The sequence below is a fragment of the Hemiscyllium ocellatum genome, chromosome 4 (genome assembly GCF_020745735.1).
Source record: "Hemiscyllium ocellatum isolate sHemOce1 chromosome 4, sHemOce1.pat.X.cur, whole genome shotgun sequence".
NCBI lineage: Eukaryota > Metazoa > Chordata > Chondrichthyes > Orectolobiformes > Hemiscylliidae > Hemiscyllium > Hemiscyllium ocellatum.
The window spans coordinates 127466515-127487515 of NC_083404.1; the positions used below are offsets into that span (position 1 = coordinate 127466515).

At 41.7% G+C, this 21001-nt stretch overlaps 1 protein-coding gene across 1 annotated transcript in view; it reads left to right on the forward strand.

The window, feature by feature from the left end:
- The window catches only part of LOC132815098 (probable aminopeptidase NPEPL1), a 42440-nt gene continuing 21439 nt past the window's right edge, over window positions 1–21001 (forward strand). Inside the window, exons 1-4 of the mRNA XM_060823854.1 lie at window positions 1–199; window positions 6174–6359; window positions 10271–10441; window positions 20379–20468. Of these exons, the coding sequence (XP_060679837.1) occupies window positions 32–199; window positions 6174–6359; window positions 10271–10441; window positions 20379–20468 (615 nt within the window). The 5' untranslated portion in view covers window positions 1–31. The remainder of the gene's footprint in view (window positions 200–6173; window positions 6360–10270; window positions 10442–20378; window positions 20469–21001) is intronic.

Sequence of the window (21001 nt, forward strand, 5' to 3'; positions counted from 1 at the left end):
CAGGCGCTTTTGAACTGACTTAGGCGGCGGGATGAGAGGCGCCAGAGGGTCGGTGAGCGAGCAGCTGGTGTTCACGGCGAGTGCCGGGGATGTGGACCCAGTGTCCAGGCCCGTGTTGCTAGTGGGGCAGTTGCCAAACTTGCAAAAACTCACCTGGGACCAAATAAAGGGCAAGTTGGAGCCCCGAGTGAGTCCGGAGGTGAGTAACTTCAAAATGGTGGCTTTGGCTCAGGAGTAGGAGGAGGCCGATCGGCCCCTCTATCTGGCCTGCTAGCCCACCTCGTCTCCTTCCAGTCCGCCTTAATAGCCCAGCCTACTTGCTATCCAATTTTCATTGATATTCATCGAGAGGGATGAGCTTTTAATCTTCAACTTCCAGTATCTGTTTTATCAAATGTATCAGATGACATCTGAACCCATCATGCATGGTTCAGTATTCCTGGATGGCTATTCTTAAGTATCATTAATTAGGACATAGAAAAATGCCATTGAGTCTATTCTGACTGTCTGTAGAGGCATCATTTTTGAGAAGATTTGTAGCTCAGTTTGATGATAAGTTTCTAAGTTAGCTCACTGAGTTTGAGGTTTGTTTTCAGACGTTTTGTCACCATACTAGGAAACACCATCAGTGAGAGTCTGGTGAAGTGCTGGTGGTATGCATCTCTTATTTATGGGTCTTGGTTTCTTAAGGTGGGCAATGTCATTTCTAGTTTTTTTTTCAAGGGAGGGTAGATAGGTGGGTGACGTCATTTCCGGTTCCTTTTCAAGGTAAGGTAGATAGGATCTAAGTTGATATGTTTATTGATGGAGTTCTGGTTAAAATGCCATGCCACTAAGAAGTCTTATGCATGTCTTTGTTTCGCTTGTCCTAGGATGTGTGTTGTCCCAGTCAAAGTGGTGTCCCCCTTTGTCTGTATGTATGGAAACTAATTAGAGTAGGTCGTTACTTTTGGTGGCCAGTTGGTATTCATGTATCCTGGTGACAAATTTCCTGCTAGTTTGTCTGATGTAGTATTTTTTACAAATGAAAACAACACACGGACCAAATACTTAACTTCAGAAGCAATCACTCAATACCCACAAACAGAGCTGCATTAAAACATTATTTCAATGAGCAACATCAGACTGCAGCACCCATGAACTACAAAAAGCAGAAGAAAAATATCTATACTAAACGTTTTCAAGAAAAATGGGTACCCAATAAACACAATCTGTTGATTCCTCAGAAGCAAACCCAAACACACACAACGTAACCAAAAATTATAGGCATATTACCTCGCATCAAAGACATATCAGAAATGACTTCCAGACTATTCAGACCCCATCATATCATTGTAACCCACAAACTGACCAACGCTCTTAAACAGTGACTAATGAACCTAAGGGATCCATTAGATATCACCTGCAAAACTAACGTCACTTACAAGATACCGTGCGAGAATTGTAAAAAAAAAACACTACACCGAACAAACTAGCAGGAAACTTGCCACTAATATACATGAACACTAACTGGCCACCAAAAGACACAACCTACTCTCACTAGTTTCCATACATACAGCAAAGGAAGACACCACTTTGACTAGGACAACACACACATTCGAGGACAGGCGAAACAAAGACATGCATAAGAATTTTTAGAGGCATGGCATTCTAACCAGAACTCCATTAATAAACACATCGACTTAGATCCTTTTGAACTACCCTTGGAAAAAAAAGAACCAAAAATGAAATCACCCACCTTAAGAAACCAAGACCTATAAATAGAGAGGTGGGACATACCACCAGTGCTTCATTGGAGATTGTCACTGATGATGTTACCTAGTATGGTGACAAAACATCTGAAAACAAACCTTCAAGCTCAGCGAGCTAACTTACAGACATAGCAATCTAATCAGTTTCTCCTGTCCTACTCTATTCCTGTTTAAAGATCATGCAATCTCCTTTTGAAATTATTTAAAAGCGTCCATCTTGAGTTTTCCCACTTTCATGGAGCTATGAACCTGCACTCCAAGGTCTCTTTGTTCAGCAACTCTCCCTCAGACCTTACCATTAATTGTATAAGTCTTGCTAAGATTTGCTTTCCCAAAATGCAGCACCACACATTTATCTGAATTAAACACCATCTGCCACTTCTCAGCCCATTGGCCCATCTGGTCAAGATCCTGTTGTAATCTGAGGTAACCCTCTTTGCTGTCCACTACACCTCCAATTTTGGTGTCATCTGCAAACTTACTAACTACCTCTTATGCTCACATCAAAATCATTTATGTAAATGACAAAACATAGAGGACCCAGCACTGATCGTTGTGGCACTCCACTGGTCACAGGCCTCCAATCTGAAAAACAACCCTCCACCACCACCCTCTGTCTTCTACCTTTGAGCTAGTTCTGTATCCAAATGGCTAGTTCCCCCTGTATTCCATGAGATCTAACCTTGCTAATCAGTCTCCCATGGGGAACCTTGTTGAACGCCTTACTGAAGTCCATATGGATCACATCTACTGCTCTGCCCTCATTAATCCTCTTTGTTACTTCCTCAAAAAACTCAATCAAGTTTGTGGGACATGTTTTCCCACGCACAAAGCCATGTTGACTATCCCGAATCAGTCTTTGCCTTTCCAAATACATGTACATCCTTTTCCTCAGGATTCCCTCCAACAACTTACCCACCACCCAGTCTATTATTCACTGGTCTATAGTTCCCTGGCTTGTCCTTACCACCCTTCTTAAACAGTGGCATCATGTTAGCCAACCTCCAGTCTTCAGGCACCTCGCCTGTGACTATTGATGACAGAAATATCTCAGCAAGAGGCCCAGCAATCACTTCTCTAGTTTCCCACAGAGTTCTCGGGTACACCTGATCAGGTCTTGGGTATTTATCCACTTTTATGCGTTTCAAGACAACTAGCACTTTCTCCTCTGTAATATGGACATTTTGCAAGATAGCACCGTCTATATCTGCCATATCCTTTTCTACAGTTAATACTGATGCAAAATACCCATTTGGTATCTCCCCCATTTTCTACGGCTCCACACAATGGCTGCATTGCTGATCTTTGAGGGGCCCTATTCTCTCCCTAGTTACCCTTTTGTCCTTAATATATTTGTAAAAACTCTTTGGATTCTCCTTTATTCTATTTGCCAAAGCTATCTCATGTCCCCTTTTTGCCCTCCTGACTTCCCTCTTAAGTATGCTCCTACTTCCTTTATACTCTTCTAAGGATTCACTCGATCTATCCTATCTATACCTTACATATGCTTCCTTCTTTTTCTTAACCAAACCCTCAATTTCTTTAGTCATCCAGCATTCCCTATACCTACCAGCCTTTCCTTTCACCTTAACAGGAATATACTTTCTCTGGATTCTCGTTATCTCATTTCTGAAGGCTTCCCATTTTCCAGTCATCCCTTTACCTGCGAACATCTGCCCCCAAACAGCTTTTGAAAGTTCTTGCCTAATACCATCAAAATTGGTCTTTCTCCAATTTAGAACTTCAATTTTTTGATCTGGTCAATCCTTTTCCATCATTACTTTAAATCTAATAGAATTATGGTTGCTGGCCCCAAAGTGCCCCCCCCCCCCCCAGCCTTATTTCCCAAGAGTCGGTCAAGTTTTGCACCTTCTCTGTTAGGTACATCCACATACTGAATCAGAGAATTTTCTTGTATACACGTAACAAATTCCTCTCCATCTAAACCCTTAACACTATGGCTGTCCCAGTCTATGTTTGGAAAGTTAAAATCCCCTACCAGAACCACCCTATTATTCTCACAGATAGCTGAGATCTCCTTACAAATTTGTTTCTCCATTTCCCCTGACTATTAGGAGGTCTATAATATAATCCCAATAAGGTTATCATCCCTTTCTTACTTCTCAGTTCCACCCAAATAACTTCCCTGGATATATTTCCAGGAATATCCTCCCTCAGCACAGCTGTAATGTTGTCCCTTATCACAAATGCCACTCCCCCTCCTCTCTAGCCCCTCTTTCTATCCTTCTTGTAGCATTTGTATCCTGGAACATTAAGCTGCCAGTCCTGTCCATTCTTGAGCCATGTTTCTGTAATTGCTATGATATCCCAGTCCCATGTTCCTAACCATGCCCTGAGTTCATCTGCTTTCCCTGTTATGCCCCTTGCATTGAAATAAATGCAGTTTAATTTATTAGTCCTACCTCGTCTCTGCCTGCCCTGACTGACTCGCTTCTGTTCCCAACTGTACCAGTCTCAGATTGATCTCTTTCCTCACTATTTCCCTGGGTCCCACTCCCCCCATCTTACTAGTTTAAATCCTCCTGAGCAGCACTAGCAAATTTCCCTGCCAGTATATTAGTCCCCTTTCAGTTTAGGTACAATCCGTCCTTCTTGTTCAGGTCACTTCTACTCTAAAAGAGGTTCCAATGATCCAAAAATGCGAATCCTTCTCCCCCACACTAGTTCCAAAGCCATGCATTCATCTGCTCTGTCCTCATATTCCTGCCTTCAGCTCTCCTATTCCTGCTTGTAGCACCAGGAGTAATCTAGATATTACTACTCTCGAGGACCTCCTTTTCAAATTTCTGCCTAACTCTCTGTAATCTCCCTTCGTAATCTCCCTTCAGAATCTCAACCTTTTCCCTTCCTATGTCTTTGGTTCCAATGTGGATAATGACCTCTTGCTGGCCCCTCTCCCCCGTGAGAACATTCTGCACCCTCTCTGAGACATCATTGATCCTGGCACTAGGGAAGCAACACACCATTCTGCTTTCTTGCTGCTGGCCACAGAAACGTTTATCTGTACCTCGGACTAGAGAATCTCCTAACACAATTGATGTCTTGGATCCCGACGTACCCCTCATTGCATTAGAGCCAGTCTCAATACCAGAAACTTGGCTGTTCGTGCTACGTTCCCCTGAGACTCCATCACCCCCTACATTTTCCAGAACAGCATACCTGTTTGAAATGGGTATAACCACAATAGACTCTTGCACTAGCTGCCTACCTCTCCTACCTTTCCTGGAGTTAACCATCTGTGTGACTCTATCTGAGACTCCCCTCCCCCATAACTTCCATCCATCACATACTATTGCTGTTGGAAATTCCTCATTGCTTCTAACTGTCTCTCCAACCAATCCATTCAATCTGATAAGATTCGCAGCCAGCAGCATTTATGGCAGATCTGCAGTAACCCTTAAACTCTCTTTAAACTGCCAGATCTGACAAGAAGTACATATCACTCTATTAAAGGCCATTTTTGCTCCTTCACAATCTACAGACCCAGAAATTACCACTGTCTTATTCCTCTAAAACACTGCCCCAGTGTAAATTAATAGTTATGACTTATATTTAATGTTTAATCAAGAGATGTATCTCCAGAAACTCTACTCACTACTGCAGATTCTCTGTAGGCCACACTTAAAACAAAATTAACTTATCTGATTCTGTGCTGTGAACTTCGCCCAACAGTTCCTCCAAGATCAGTTGTGAATTTCGCTGTTTGTTAATTTTCTCAGATGTACTCCGATGTCCAACGATACATGAATTCAAACAGCAAAGGCAGTAACTGTGCAGGTTCTCTCTCTCTCTCTTTTTCCCTTTCTCCATCTTGGGTTACCCAGACTCCGCCAGCTGTAATTATAGCTGAGACTGATGTGGAGGTGTAGGTGTTGGACTGGTGTGGACAAGGTCAGAAGTCGCACGTCACCAGGTTATAGTCCAACAGGTTTATTTGAAATCACAAGCTTTCAGAGCACTGCTTCTTTGTCAGGTGAAGTGGAGGGAAGAATACTGACACAGAATAGCTGAGAATAGTTAATTTGACAAAAATTGAATTAGGAACCTTTATGGTTTGTTTTTCTGTGCATCACATCAAGAAGTGTGTTTCCACACTAAGACAAAGGCAATACTTAGCATTTCTTTAGAATATATGTTTGATGTAATTTTTAAATGATTATAAATGACATTTTTTCTGATTCAAGTTGCTTTGGTCATTCCAGATTAACTTTGGCTTCTTGTGTTTTCTCAATAATTGTAACATGCACATTCTGGAACTTGCTGCAGCCTCGAATGCTGAACACCTTTTTTAAGTTTTTAAGTGTTAAATTTGGTCAGAGTACATATCAAGATTGTGCAGTAGTTATTCTTTCCTCTGATATTCCAAATCTACACTTTAACAACATCTTGTTTGTCACTCAGGTCTGGCAGGCTGCATTGAGCACTTTGAATCCCAATCCAATAGATACCTGTTCTCTTTGGCTTAATTATGCTGTTGTGGCAGCCCTCCCATCTAAAGTCAGCCGCCATAACAGCCCGTCATCGGCTCACTTTCTCACACGACTGATTCGCAATTGCTCGTCTGGAACGACTCAACAGTGCATTGTGGTAAGTGATGCACAGTAGTGCTGGATTGTATGTATAATCTGTGTGCTTCGTGCTTTTACTTTGCAGTCATTCTTGTTTCCAAAACAATAATTTTGTTCCCTTAATTCTCGTAGATGATGCTCAGTATCATCAATAGCCTTCCTATCACTGATACCTTTCCTAACAGTATTGTAATTTTTAAAAGCAGTAGGAATTGTTAAAGAAAGGTTTAGGCAGGTTCAGTGCTTGAGCAACTTTGTCTGAAGGTATGTTCTGTGTAAAAGTCCTCATCTAATATACTTTCCCATTGTATTGGGTTTCTGTCTGGTGTTCTTTGGCTTACAATACTAATTTTTTTATACCTTCATAGGGCATTATTACCTATCTTTAATTTACCTTGAAAAGATATGGTGGGGTTCTGTAGGTGTTGTTACACCCACAATGCTGTTAGGGAAGAAGTGCCATGACTTAGATACATTGTCAATGAAAGGATATGCAAATCAGGACGTGTGACTTGGTAGTATTTAATTTCTACCTGTCTTGCCCTTCTAAGTGGTTTAGTATGTAGTTTTTGAGTATACTGTCAAAGAAATTTGAATGACTTTCAACAGTGCATCTTGTCAATGATACTCACTGCTGCTACTGAGCACTAGGAGTGGAGGCAGTGGATCATGAAGATGGTGGATACAGTACTAGTCAAGTGAACTGCTTTATACTGGTTGCTGCTGAGGTTCTTGTGTGCTGTTGAAGCTGCAGTAATTCAGGCCAGCACAGTGTATTCCACCACACCCCAGATGTGTACCTTGTAAATGGTGAAAGGTTTTTTGTAGGTGAGTTACTTATCACTGAATTTCCATGCTTCTGATCTGCTCCTGTAGCCATTGTAGTTAATTAAAAATCTCACAATACCAGGTTATAGTGATTTTTAGCTTTATAGACTCTAGTCTTAACACCAGCATCTCCAACTCATGACAATTGTAGTTACGCAGCTGATCCAGTTTTTAGTCCAAGGTAACCCCCACGATGTTGATACTGGGGGATTCGGCGATAGTAAAGCTATTGAATGTAAGAATGAGAAGACTAGATTCTCTCTTGTTGGAGTGGTCATTTCCTGATACATGCATGGTGTAAATGTTACTTGCCATTTGCCAGCTGAAGCCTGACTGTTACCCAGGTCTATTGTTATTCAGATACAGATGGCATCAGTATCTTTGCTTAATGCAAAAGCTCTGTGCACTGAAAACAAATTTCATCAACTTGCTTACAAGTGAGTCATAGAGATGTACAGCATGGAAACAGACCCTTCCGTCCAACCTGTCCATGTCAACTAGATATCCCAACCCAATCTAGTCCCACCTGCCAGAACCCGGCCTATATCCCTCCAAACCCTTCCTATTCATACACCCATCCAAATGTCTCTTAAGTGTTGCAATTGTACCAGCCTCCACCCCATCCTCTGGGAGCTCATTCCATACACGTACCACCCTCTGCGTGAAAGAGTTGCCCCATAGGTCTCTTTTACATCTTTCCCCTCTCACCCTAAAACTATGCCCTCCATTCTGGACTCCCCAATCTCAGGGAAAAACACTTTGTCTATTTATCCTATCCATGCCCTTCATAATTTTGTAAATATCTATAAGGTCACCCCTCAGCCTCCGATGCTCCAGGGAAAACAACCCCAATCTATTCAGCCTATCTCTATAGCTCAAATCCTTCAACCCTGGCAACATCCTTGTAAATCTTTTCTGAACCCTTTCAAGTTTTACAATGTCTTTCCGATAGGAAGGAGACCAGAATTGTATGTAATATTCCAACAGTGGCCTAACCAACGTCCTGTACAGCCGCAACATGACCTCCCAACTCATATACTCAATACTCTGACCAATAAAGGAAAGCATACCAAACGTCGTCTTCACTATCCTATCTACCTGTGACTCCACTTTCAAGGAGCTATGATCCTGCACTCCAAGGTCTTTTTATTCAGCAACTCTCCCTAGGACCTTACCATTAAGTGTATAAGTCCTGTTAAGATTTACTTTCCCAAAATGCAGCACCTCATATTTATCTGAATTAAACTCCATCTGCCACTTCTCAGCCCATTGGCCCATCTGGTCAAGATCCTGTTGTAATCTGAGGTAACCCTCTTCGCTGTCCACTACACGTCCAATTTTGGTGTCATCTGCAAACTTACTAACTGTACCTCTTATGCTCGCGTCCAAATTATTTATGTAAATGACAAAAAGTAGAGGACCCAGCACCGATTGTTGTGGCACTCCACTGGTCACAGGTCTCCAGTCTGAAAAACAACCCTCCACCACCACCCTCTGTCTTCTACCTTTGAGCCAGTTCTGTATCCAAATGGCTAATTCTCCCTTTATTCCATGGGGAACCTTGTCGAACGCCTTACTGAAGTCCATATAGATAACAAATTACTGCTCTGCCCTCATCAATCTTCTTTGTTACCTCTTCAAAAAACATAATCCTCGATGTCTTAATTAGACAGCAATGTGGAGGTGGCATCCTGATTCTTGTTTTCTGCATCTGCATAGTTTTGATCGGGTATCTGAAATATGCCAAATTGCTGGTAGAATTTCTGATTCAAAAAATGATAATCAAGTTTATTACTTTTTTTTAGTCAGTATGCCTGTAATGGTTCGAAAATCAACATTTCATTGCCTCCATTTAGAATAAGAACTGGAATAGGCAATTTGGCTCCTTGAGTCTATTCCACTGTTTACTCGGACCATGTCTGATCTTCTACCTTTGTGCACTATCCTCATATTCCTTAATACCCCAAAAGCTATCAACTTCTGTCTTTAATATATGGAGCATGGAGCATTCACAGTAATGTGTAATGCAGTTCATGTAACAAAAAGAAATTTGGAGTAGACCTAATTAATTAAAATGTAGTAATTAAAGAATTAATATCTACTATGGTATGATGACATTTCTTGATTAGTGTATTGTTGAGGCTGAGATTACAATGTGATCTACTGTGATTAAGCACTGAGAAAGGTCAGATGATTAATCTGTGAAATCAAAAATCTTGATTCTGGCAAACAATGAGAAATAATTGTTTTCAGCTTTTATGCATATGACAACAAAGATAAATCTGCAACAAGAGTTTACATTAAATGATCAGAATAGACTAAGGTAAGTGGCACAAGTTCAAATCAACAAATGAGAAATTTTGACCGGTTTTCATACTCCTAGAATAATCATAAATACTGAGACTTTATATATGTTACTGGGGTCAAAATCTAGTTTTGTTAATTAAACAATTAGGAAGGAATCTGTTTCAATTTTGTTTTTAATGTTCACTAGCTAAGAATGACTGAACTTCCTTGGTTTTTTAAAGTTAGACCATTTAATATTTTTGTACTGTTGCCATGACTGAAGCAAGGTTGTGATATTGTCTCAGTTTCTCAAAACCCCCCATTTAAAATTAGTATTGCCAAAATTTTATTTTCATTTTTCAAAATATCTGCTTTTATCAACCTGCGCTGGATTTAGAATAACAAATATTTACTTAATCATAATTAGAAATGTAATTGAGGAATCCTACCCAGCTGAGGCTAGAAAGTTGCTCTGGCACAAATGGAAAGGTAAAAGCAAAATACTGTGGTTGTTGAAAATCTGAAATAAAAACTGGAAAAGAACAGAAGATCTAGCAGCATTAGTGATGAAAAGGAAGAGGGATAATTAGTCACTTAAAACAGTAAATGGCAATTTGTAAGAATAATGATGCAAGCAGATCCGCAAAACCAGAAGAGTTTCATCACCTAATTCAACATAAAGTCTGAGGAACTGTTTTGATTTTCTGGGACAGCGACAATATTTTAATTTCTAGAAATAACTGGATTTGGATTTCCTTAGTAGATTTTAATACTCATTTAAAATATTTTAATATTGTGATTAAAATTTTATTACAGCTCGTTTGTGAATACGCGGAGATTTTCGCATCAGCTTGTGCAGTAACAAGGGCATTTCCCTTGTTCACTCGGCGCACTGGCTTGTTGGAACAAGGAGAGAAACTCACTGTTTCGGTAGAATTTATTCTAGTTGGAGAGAATACCAACCCACTTAGTGAATCTATGCTTACGGTAAGTTTTAGCACAATGATGAGAGGATTGCACATTATATACTTGCTAAATTATATTTAGTATTTGTTTTTATTGTCTCCTTACGTCCTGTGTAGTTGGCTTACATTTGTATGAATTGGATGCCATTTAGCTCATAGGAGCTGGTAATGATCTTGGATGACTGGGCACTCTGGCACTAATACAGTGAGCAGCTTTCCATCATAACATTTTAACAATTACAGCACAACAGGAGCCATCTGGCTTATTACGCGTCTGTGAGTACTATCTCTATGGAAAAAGACTTCTAATTTTTGACATTGCCCTTCTAGCGAGGACTTATGAAAGTTTACACACCTTACAGTAATGCAGTCAGTTGGAAAAAATCTTTTACTCTGAAAATACTGACGATTTTGAATACTATTAAATATTCACCATTTTCTTCACTGGAACAATGAAGGATGATTTTTAAAAAATTTTGTTTCAGAGCTCTTATTCAATAATATAGTCTGTGACCAGTGGTGTTCCACAGGGATCAGTACTTGTTGTTTGTAATATATGTAATTGATTTGGAGGAAAATTTAGGTGGTCTGATAAAGTTTACAGATGACTCAAAGCTTTGGTGAACTGCAGATTGCGAGGAGGATTGCCAGAGTATACAGCAGGATAGAGATAAGTTGGAGATTTTGGTGGAGAAATGGTATATAGAATTTAATCCAGATGAATATGAGGTGATACATTTTGAAAGGTCAAAATGCAAGGAAGTATATAGTAAATGACAGACACTTACAAGCATTAACATACAGAGGGATCTCGGCATGCAGGTGCACAGTTCCCTGAAAGTGGTAATATAAGTGGATAAAGTAGCCAAGACGGTATGTGGCATGCTTGCCTTTGGTCAGGGCATAGAGTACAGTATAAAAATTGGCATGTCATGTTACAGCTGTGTGGAACTTCAATTAGGCAATATTTGGAATATTGTGTGCAGTTCTGGTCATTACACTACCACAGGATATGGAGGCTTTGGAAGGGTACAGAAAAGGTTTACTAGTATGTTTTCTAGTGTGGAGGGTATTAGTTATGAGGATAAATTAGACAAACTTGGTTCGTTTCTACTTGAATGTCTGAGCTGAGAAGCAATCTGACAGAAGTTTACAAAATTATGGCAGATACGGATAGATGGAGTCTTTTTCTCAGGGTAGAAGTATTATTCACTAGGGGACATAGGTTTAAGGTAAAAGGAGAAAAGTTTAAAGGAGATATGAGAAGCAAGTATTTTACACAGAAGTTGGTAAGTGCTTGGAATGCACTATGTCAGAAAGCTTGTCCCTTTTTTTTTGAAAAGTTGTTCCTTGTCTCAAGGAGATTCTGTTCTTGATTTTTTTCAGAGGGGTAATAAACCTGGCTGGGCTCCAATCAGTCTGGTTTAGTACAGAGGTCAAAAGGTTTTTGAGAGGCCTTTTGTTTATATCTAAACAGATGAGACTTCAGGCCAAAGTGGTCATGTTTTAGAAGTGACCTGTATAAAGAAAGTGAGTGGTCAGCTCTCTCGTGAGCTGAACGAGCAGTTTACGTTCAGTCTTGAATTGGTTGGAAGTTCAGCAGGGAGCTGTGAGGAAACTCTCTCTCTTTCTGTCGTTCAACTTCAACCCCTAAGCATATGTTCCATTTATACTGGTTTTTAAAGGGAGTTTTCTTATTGGGACCATTGTGTATATTCGGAATAGCATACCTAATTCTATTTTGGATAGATTTGAGTTTGAAGGGGTTCTTTATTCTACTCTTTGTGTTTCATTGTTTAATTTTGTGAATACATTTTTGTCTGTTTTAAAATCTAGTAGTCATCCGAGCTAACTTAATCTGGGTAATTTTCACTGTACACTTACTGAAACAAATTGTAAAGTTATGGTCTGAGATGCCTGCTAAGAATGTTTTGAGTGGTCTGGCCTAGTCCATAACAACTGTCAAAGGAGGTGATAGAAGCAAATACAGTAGCAACATTTGGATCATTGGAATCTCTGTTGGGGTAGAAGTGACCTGTACAAGAAGGATGGATTGCAACTAAATTGGAAGGGGACTAATATACTGGCAGGGAGATTTGCTGGAGCTGCTAGGGCGGATTTAAACTAGTAAGGTGGGACCCGGGGAGATAGTGAGGAAAGAGATCAATCTGAGACTGATAGAGTTGAGAACAGAAACGAGTCAGTCAGGGCAGGCAGGGACAAGGTAGGACTAATAAATTAAACTGCATTTATTTCAATGCAAGAGGCATAACAGGGAAGGCAGATGAACTCCGGGCATGTTAGGAACAAGAGACAAGATATCATAGCAATTACAGAAACGTGGCTCAGTGACAGGCAGGACTGACAACTTAATGTTCCAGGATACAAATGCTACAGGAAGGATAGAAAGGGGGGTAAAAGAGGAGGGAGAGTGGTGTTTTTGGTAAGGGACAGCATTACAGTTGTGCTGAGGGAGGATATTCTCGGAAATACATCCAGGGAAGTTATTTGGGTGGAACTGAGAAATAAGAAAGGGATGGTCATCTTATTGGGATTGTATTGTAGACCTCCTAATAGTCAGGGGAAAATGGAGAAACAAATTTATAAGGGGATCTCAGCTATCTGTAAGAATAATAGGGTAGTTATGGTAGGGGATTTTAACTTTCCAAACATGGACTGGGACAGCCATAGTGTTAAGGGTTTAAATAGAGGGGAATTTGTTAAGTGCGTACAAGACAATTTTCTGATTCAGTATGTGGATGTACCTATTAGAAAAGGTGCAAAACTTGAACTACTCATGGGAAATAAGGCAGGGCAGGTGACTGAGGGAGAGCACTTTGGGGCCAGCGACCATAATTCTATTAGATTTAAAATCGTGATGGAAAAGGATGGACCAGTTCTAAAAGTTGAAGTTCTAAATTGGAGAAAGGTCAATTTTGATGGTATTAGGCAAGAACTTTGGAAAGCTGATTGGAGGCAGATGTTCGCAGGTAAAGGGACGACTGGAAATGGGAAGCTTTCAGAAATGAGGTTACGAGGATCCAGAGAAAGTATATTCCTGTTAGGGTGAAAGGAAAGGCTGGTAGGTATAGGCAATGCTGGACGACTAAAGAAATTGGCGGTTTGTTTAATAAAAGAAGGAAGCATATGTAAGTGCTGGATGTCTTGAAACACATAAAAGTGGATAGATCCCCTGGACCAGATCAGGTGTACCCTAGAACTGTGTGGAAAGCTAGAGAAGTGATTGCTGGACTTCTTCCTGAGATATTTGTATCATCGATAGTCACAGGTGAGGTGCCTGAAGACTGGAGGTTGGCTAACGTGGTCCCACTGTTTAAGAAGTGTGGTAAGGACAAACCAGGAAACTATGGACCAGTGAGCCTGATGTTGGTGGTGGGCAAGTTGTTGGAGGGAATCCTGAGGAAAAGAATGTACATGTCCTTGCCTTTCCAAATACTGATTACGGATAATCACCATGGCTCTGTGCGTGGGAAATCATGTCTCAAACTTGATTTGAGTTTTTTGAGGAATTAGCAAAGAAGATTGATGAGGGCAGAGCAGTAGACGTGATCTATATGGATTTCAGTAAGGCGTTTGACAAGTTTCACCACAGGAGATTGATTAGCAAGGTTAGATCTCACTGAATGCAGGGAGAACTAGCCATTTGGATACAGAACTGGCGCAAAGGTAGAAGACAGAGGGTGTTGGTGGAGGGTTGTTTTTCAGACTGAGGCCTGTGACCAGTGGAGTGCCACAAGGATCGGTGCTGGGGTCCTCAACTTTTTGTCGTTTACATACATGATTTGGATGTCAGCATAAGAGGTACAGTTGGTAAGTTTGCAGATGATACCAAAATTGGAGGTGTAGTGGACAGCGCTCTTCACCAGATGGGCCAATGAGCAGAGAAGTGACAGATGGAGTTTAATTCAGATAAATATGAGGTGCTGCATTTTGGGAAAGCAAATCTTAGCTGGACTTCTACACTTATTGGTAAGGTCTTAGGAAGTGTTGCTGAACAAAGAGACCTTGGAGTGCAGGTTCATAGGTCCTTGAAAGTGGAGTCGCAGGTAGATAGGATAGTGAAGACGACGTTTGGTATGCTTTCCTTTATTGGTCAGAGTATTGAGTACAGGAGTTGGGAGGTCATGTTGCGGCTGTACAGGACATTGGTTAGGCCACTGTTGGAATATTGCGAACAATTCTGCTCTCCTTCCTATTGGAAAGGTGTTGTGAAACTTGAAAGGATTCAGAAAAGTTTTACAAGGATATTGCCAGGGTTGGAGGATTTGAACTATAGGGAGAGGCTGAGCAGGCTGGGACTGTTTGCCCTGGAGCGTCAGAGGCTGAGGGGTGACCTTATAGAGGTTTACAAAATTATGAGGGCATGGATAGGGTAAATAGACAAAATCTTTTTCCCTGAGATTGGGGAGTCCAGAACTAGAGGGCATAGTTTTAGGGTGAGAGGGGAAAAATATAAAAGAGACCTAAGGGGCAACTTTGCAGAGGGTGGTACGTGTGTAGAATGAGCTGCCAGAGGAAGTGGTGGAGGCTGGTACAATTTCAGCAATTAAGAGGCATTTGGATGGATATATGAATAGGAGGGTTTGGAAGGATATGGGCCAGGTGCTGGCAGTTGGGACTAGATTGGGTTGGGATATCTGGTTGGCATGGACAGGTTGAACCGAAGGGAGGTGGTGGTAGTAGTAGTAGTGAGATGCTGATGCTGACTTTAACTAGAAACATAGGACCAGAATTAGACCATTCATCCCCTTGAGCTTATTCCAGCATTCGGTGAGATCATGGCTAATCTGTGGCTTAACCCCATATACTTTGGTCCATATCGCTTAATTCCTTTGCATTAAAAAATCTATCTCAGATTTAAATTTAACACTGGTCCTGTATCAGCTGCCTTTTATAGAAGGAAGTTCTGAACCTCAATCACCCTTTGTGTGTAGAAGTGGGCGGCACGGTGGCACAGTGGTTAGCACTGCTGCCTCACAGCACCAGAGACCCGGGTTCAATTCCCGACTCAGGTGACAGACTGTGTGGAGTTTGCACATTCTCCCCGTGTCTGCGTGGGTTTCCTCCGGGTGCTCCGGTTTCCTCCCACAGTCCAAAAATGTGCAGGTCAGGTGAATTGGCCATGCTAAATTGCCCATAGTGTTAAGTAAGTGGTAAATGTAAGGGTATGGGTGGGTTGCGCTTCGGCGGGTCGGTGTGGACTTGTTGGGCCGAAGGGCCTGTTTCCACACTGTAAGTAATCTAATCTAAAAAAAAAGTGTTTCCTAATATCTCTCCTGAACAGTCTGACCCTGATTGTCAGTTTGTGTCCCTTGGTTCTGGAATCCCAGCCAGTAGAGATACTTTATTCACCCTGTCTATTCGTGTTAATATCTTGAAGACTTCTCTCAGACTGCTGCAGTCTTTGAGGTTTAGGGACTGTCTCTCAGACTCAAAAGAGAAGGATACCAGGATTTTGACCCTATGAAAGTGAAGGACAGTTAAACATAAATTAACATTTATACCCTGGGCAAAAGACTCTGTCTATCCATTATATGTATGTCTCCAATAATTTCAGTCGGGTAGCTCCTCTGCCCTTGAATGGCTTTGAGGGGAACTTGCAGGTTATGGTGTTCCCAACCATTTTCTTTCCTTGTCCTTCAAGGTTTCAGTTTTGGAAGGTCCTGTAGAAGAAGTTTTGAGTTACTGCAATGCATCTTGTAGGTGATACACACTTGCCATTGTGGATTGGTGCTTTGTCCTGGATGATGTCAAGCTCCTTTACTGCTATTGGAGCTGCATCCATTGAGGCAAGTGGAAAGTAATCCATTGCAATGTGACTTGAGATGGTGGAGAGGTAATGCGAGATAGAAAGTGAGTTAGTCACTGCAGAATTCCTAGTCTCTGACTACTCTCTTAGCCTCACTATCTGTACGGCTGATGCAGTTCAGTTTCTGGTCAACACTAACTGCGAGATTGTTGATAATGGGAGATTTGAAGATAATGCTAGTGGAGAGTTTACCCCTGTACCCATTTCTGCTGTGAGGTATGTGCTTTATTTGTATTTTATTATCACTTATGTTAGAGTTTGGATTCTGAAATATCATTTGGGTTTGGTCTGTGTTTACAAAGGGATTTAACTGTAGCCACAATGATTTGTTTTAAAACACAGTATAAGAGAGACACCTTATACAGTGAAATGAGGTTTTGTTTTCCTTGGGTAAATTTTATGTATAGATAGAGTAAAGCTTGTGCATTGGGTTTCAGATAGAAGATTCTTGATTTCTTTTGGCTAAGGAGAAACACCTATGGCTTAAAGAAAGCCTATTAGGGTTGGCAGTTTGTAATCCTTGAAGTTGGATGTGTAAGACATTTCCTCCTGAAAAAGGGAGATTTTGAACTGCTAAGGAATAGGTTACTTTAATTTAAGTGATTAGTTTGAGAGTTCAAATTGGAAGTGATTGGTTAATACCCTGAAGGCATTATTTGAAGCCGTGAAAGTGTGTCATTTACTTGAAGACACAAGGAAGAGGCTATTAGCTTCTCAAGGCTAGGAATGAAAACCAGAGTTCAATTAAACCCTATAAATAAAGGAGGGAATTCTCTCAAATGTGAGTACTGCAAGGGAGGGTTTTAAGATTAATGGGATTGTAGCTCCCTGTATGTTTTGGAATTTTTAAACTTATGTTGTACATAAATAGGAGAAAGTAAGGACTACAGATGCTAGAGATGATAATCAAAAAGTTTCGTGCTGGAAAAGCACAGCAAGTCAAGTAGCATCCGAGGAGTAGGAGAGTCAATGTTTTGAACATAAGCTCTTCATCAGGAATGTGGGGTGTCCCAAGGAGGCTGAGGGATAAATGGGAGGGGTGTGGGGCTGGGGGGAAGGTAGCTGGGAATGCAATAGGTAGATGGGGTGGTTATGATGATAGATCGGAGTGGATAGGTGGGAAGGAAGATGGACAGCTAGGACAGTTCAAGAGGGTGGTGTCGAGTGGGAGGGTTGGATCTGGGATAAGGTAGGGAGAGGGGAGATCAGGAAACTGGTGAAATTGACATTGATCCCAAGTGGTTGAAGGGTTCCAAGGTGGAAAATGAGGTGTTCTCCTCTCCAAAGAAAAAAAACTTTCCACCCTGACCTCAAATTCACCTGGACCATCTCGGACACCTCCCTCCCCTTCCTGGACCTCTCTATCTCCATTTCCGGCAACCGACTCAACACGGACATCTACTTTAAATCTACCGACTCCCATGGCCAACTGGATGATACCTCCTCACATCTCCCTCCTGTAAAAATGCCATCCCTTACTCCCAATTCCTCCGCCTCTACTGCACCTGCTCCCAGGAGGACCAGTTCCACTCCAGAACATCCCAGATAACCACCTGCTTCAAGGACTACAATTTCCCCTCCCACATCAATAATGCCCTCTAGCATGTCTCAAACACTTCCCACACCTCTGCACTTGAATCCCACCCCTCCAGTGGCAGCAAGAATAGAACCCCCCCCACCCCTCGGTCCTCACCTTCCACCCCAACAACCTCCGGAGACAACGCCTCATCCTGTACCCTTTCTGCCACCTACAGTCAGACCCCACTACCAGAGATATATTTCCCTCTCCACCCCTTTCAGCATTCCACAGAGACCATTCTCTTCACAACTCCCTCGTTAGGTCCATGGCCCCCACCAACCCACTCTTCACTGCCTGCACTTTGCTTTGTTACCACAAGAGGTGAAAAGCCTGCACCCACACCTGTAACTTTCATCAAGGCCCCAAAGGATCCTTTCACATTTGGCAGAAATTTTCCTGCACCGCCAAACACCTTGCCTACTGTGTCCATTGCTCTCGATGTTTTCTCCTGTACATTGCGGAGACCGGACATCAACTTGCAGAATCAACCCCCACAGCCTGTAGCCGAATACTTTGACTTCCCCTCCCTCTCTGACAAGGACAGGTGAGTCCTGGGCTGCCTCCACCACCAAATTCTATCCACTTGACACCTGGAGGAAGAACACCTCATCTTCTGGCTTGGGTCCCTCCAACCACACTGGATCAATGTCAATTTCACCAGTTTCCAGATCTCCCCTCACCCCACCTTATCCCAGATCCAACCCTTTTGAACTGTCCTACCTGTCCATCTTCCTTCCCACCTATCTGCTCCACCGTCCACTCTGATCTATCACAATCATCCCCACCTTCATCTACCTATCTCATTCCCAGCCACCTTCCCCCTCCCCCCCACCCAATCCCCAGACCCGCCCCCCCCTCACATTTATCTCTCAGCTCCTTTGCCCCCCCCCCCCCCCCCCGATTCCTGATGATGGGCTTATGCTCAAAATGTCGACTCTCCTGTTTCTCGGATGCTGCCTGTCTGGCTGTACTTTTTCAGCACTGCACTTTTTGATATGTTGACTTGAGTTTTGCTGGGCACTGTTGACAGTCCCTTCCATCACTTTGAAATATTAGAGTAAACTGATAGGGCAGTAATTGTCAGTGTTGGATTCATCCTGCTTGTCCAGAACATACCTGGGCAAATTTTTCTGTTGTCAGGTAGATGTCAGTGTTGTAGCTAACGTGGAACAGCTAACATTGGGCTGGTCGTGTAGCTAATTTTGCAGCTCAGTCTTCAGTATGGTGGCTGGAGCTTTGCTTCTGCACTCTTCAACATCTTCAGCTGTTTCTTTTTATCACCTGGAGTGAGTTGAATTAGAAGCTTCCTACCTGTGATGCTGGGGACCTCAGGCTGAAAGACCATGCAGTGCAACTCTCTGAGGAACACCTGGTACAAATTCAACATCGTTTTGTTTATTTTTATATATTATGGTGCACAAATGTATTAAAGTTCAAAATAGCTTTCCCTTTTTAAAATTATTTTTCTGCCTGCAATGTAATTGTAATGCAGCAGTGCTCCAATATTGCTTCTACAGTTATCTTACCACTAGGGTATCATTTATTTACTTGATCTTTATCTCACTTCGAATGTTTATTTCAACAAAGCTGTGCTACTGGCACTCAGTACTGATTTTTGAAATATTACCAATTTATTGGAATTTGTTGAAGAAGTAACATGTGCTGTTGATAAGTGGATGTACAACACTATAGATTGCCAGAAAGTATTCGACAAGTTCAACATCAAAGGATTTTGGGCAAATTTGGAACACATGGTAATTAGAGGAGGGTAAAATGGTAGCATCGTTAAAGCTTGTATAAACGGATTATGATCTGATTGAAGGATGTAACAAGTGAGGTCCTGCAGGAGCTGGTGCTGGGACCTCAACTTATCAGGGAAATAAAAGCATGATAATTACATTTGCAGATAGGTGGGAAAATAAATTGTAACACGAACATGAGGTTGCAGATGGATGTACATAGATTGAGTGAGCAAAAATCTGGCAGATGGAGTGTACTGTTGGACAAGGTAATCATTTTGGCAGAAAGAATAAACAGAAACCTAAACTGAGAGTGTCTGCAGATTTCCAAGATGCAGAGTGATCTAGGTGATCTGTTGCATGAATTGCAAAAGGTTAAATGCAGGTACAGCAAGTAATTATAGCAAGTGGATTGTTGTTCTTCACTGCCAGAGGAATTGAACATATAACTAAAGGGTATCCTTAATTTAAAGTCATTGATGAGACCAGATCTTGTTTACTGGAACCATTTATGGTATCTAATTTGCCTCAGATTCTTAAGTTTAGACTTGTTTCTCTCCCCCCCCCCCCCCCCCCCCCACATAGAGGAATGCCACCTGTTTAGATTGTACTTTTTTCATCAAACTGCTCAGGCATATTATGATACGATGTTGGTGGCAGTGGGGCACTTGAGTCCAGTCCTTCTGGCTCAAAGGCATGAACATAGCAACCACACCATCAATCCCTTGCTATTTGGTTATATTGCTGATAAAATCACTTATTATTCAGGTATAAATGATGATTGTCATGATGGATTTCCATTGCTCCATAGTGTCTGTTAAATGTTGCTGAAGGCATTCGACTAGCTGCTCGCATTGTGGATACACCTTGCAATGAGATGAATACAGATGACTTCCTTGCGGTGAGCATATGTGATTTGTTATGAGTTTAATAGCTAATAATAGCTAACCTGATTCAATACATTTTTCTCTGTTTTTCCACTTGATGTTAAAAGCCAAAGCATCAGGTTTTTGGCCACACTTGAGTTTTTTTAAGATCTGTAAGTGATAATGAGCAACACACAATGGTTTTTGTTTGTAATATGCTAGTCACATATGAGATATGCTAGTCATGTTTCCAATAGTATAAATTTCTTGTCCTGAAGTGAATTTGCCATGTGTTGAACTTCAGGGTCGAGAGTGTGGTGCTGGAAAAGCATAGCAGGTCAGGCAGCATCTGAGGAGCAGGAGAATCGATGTTTCGGGCATAAGCCTGATGAAACATTGATTCTCCTGCTCCTCGGATGCTGCCTGATCTGCTGTGCTTTTCCAGCACCCCACACTCGACTCTGATCTCCAGCATCTGCCTTCCTCACTTTCTCCACATGTTGAACTTTAGTTTTGGGTGAATTTTGCTATAATACCTTCCCTGCCTGGCCTTTCCCCATTCATTATT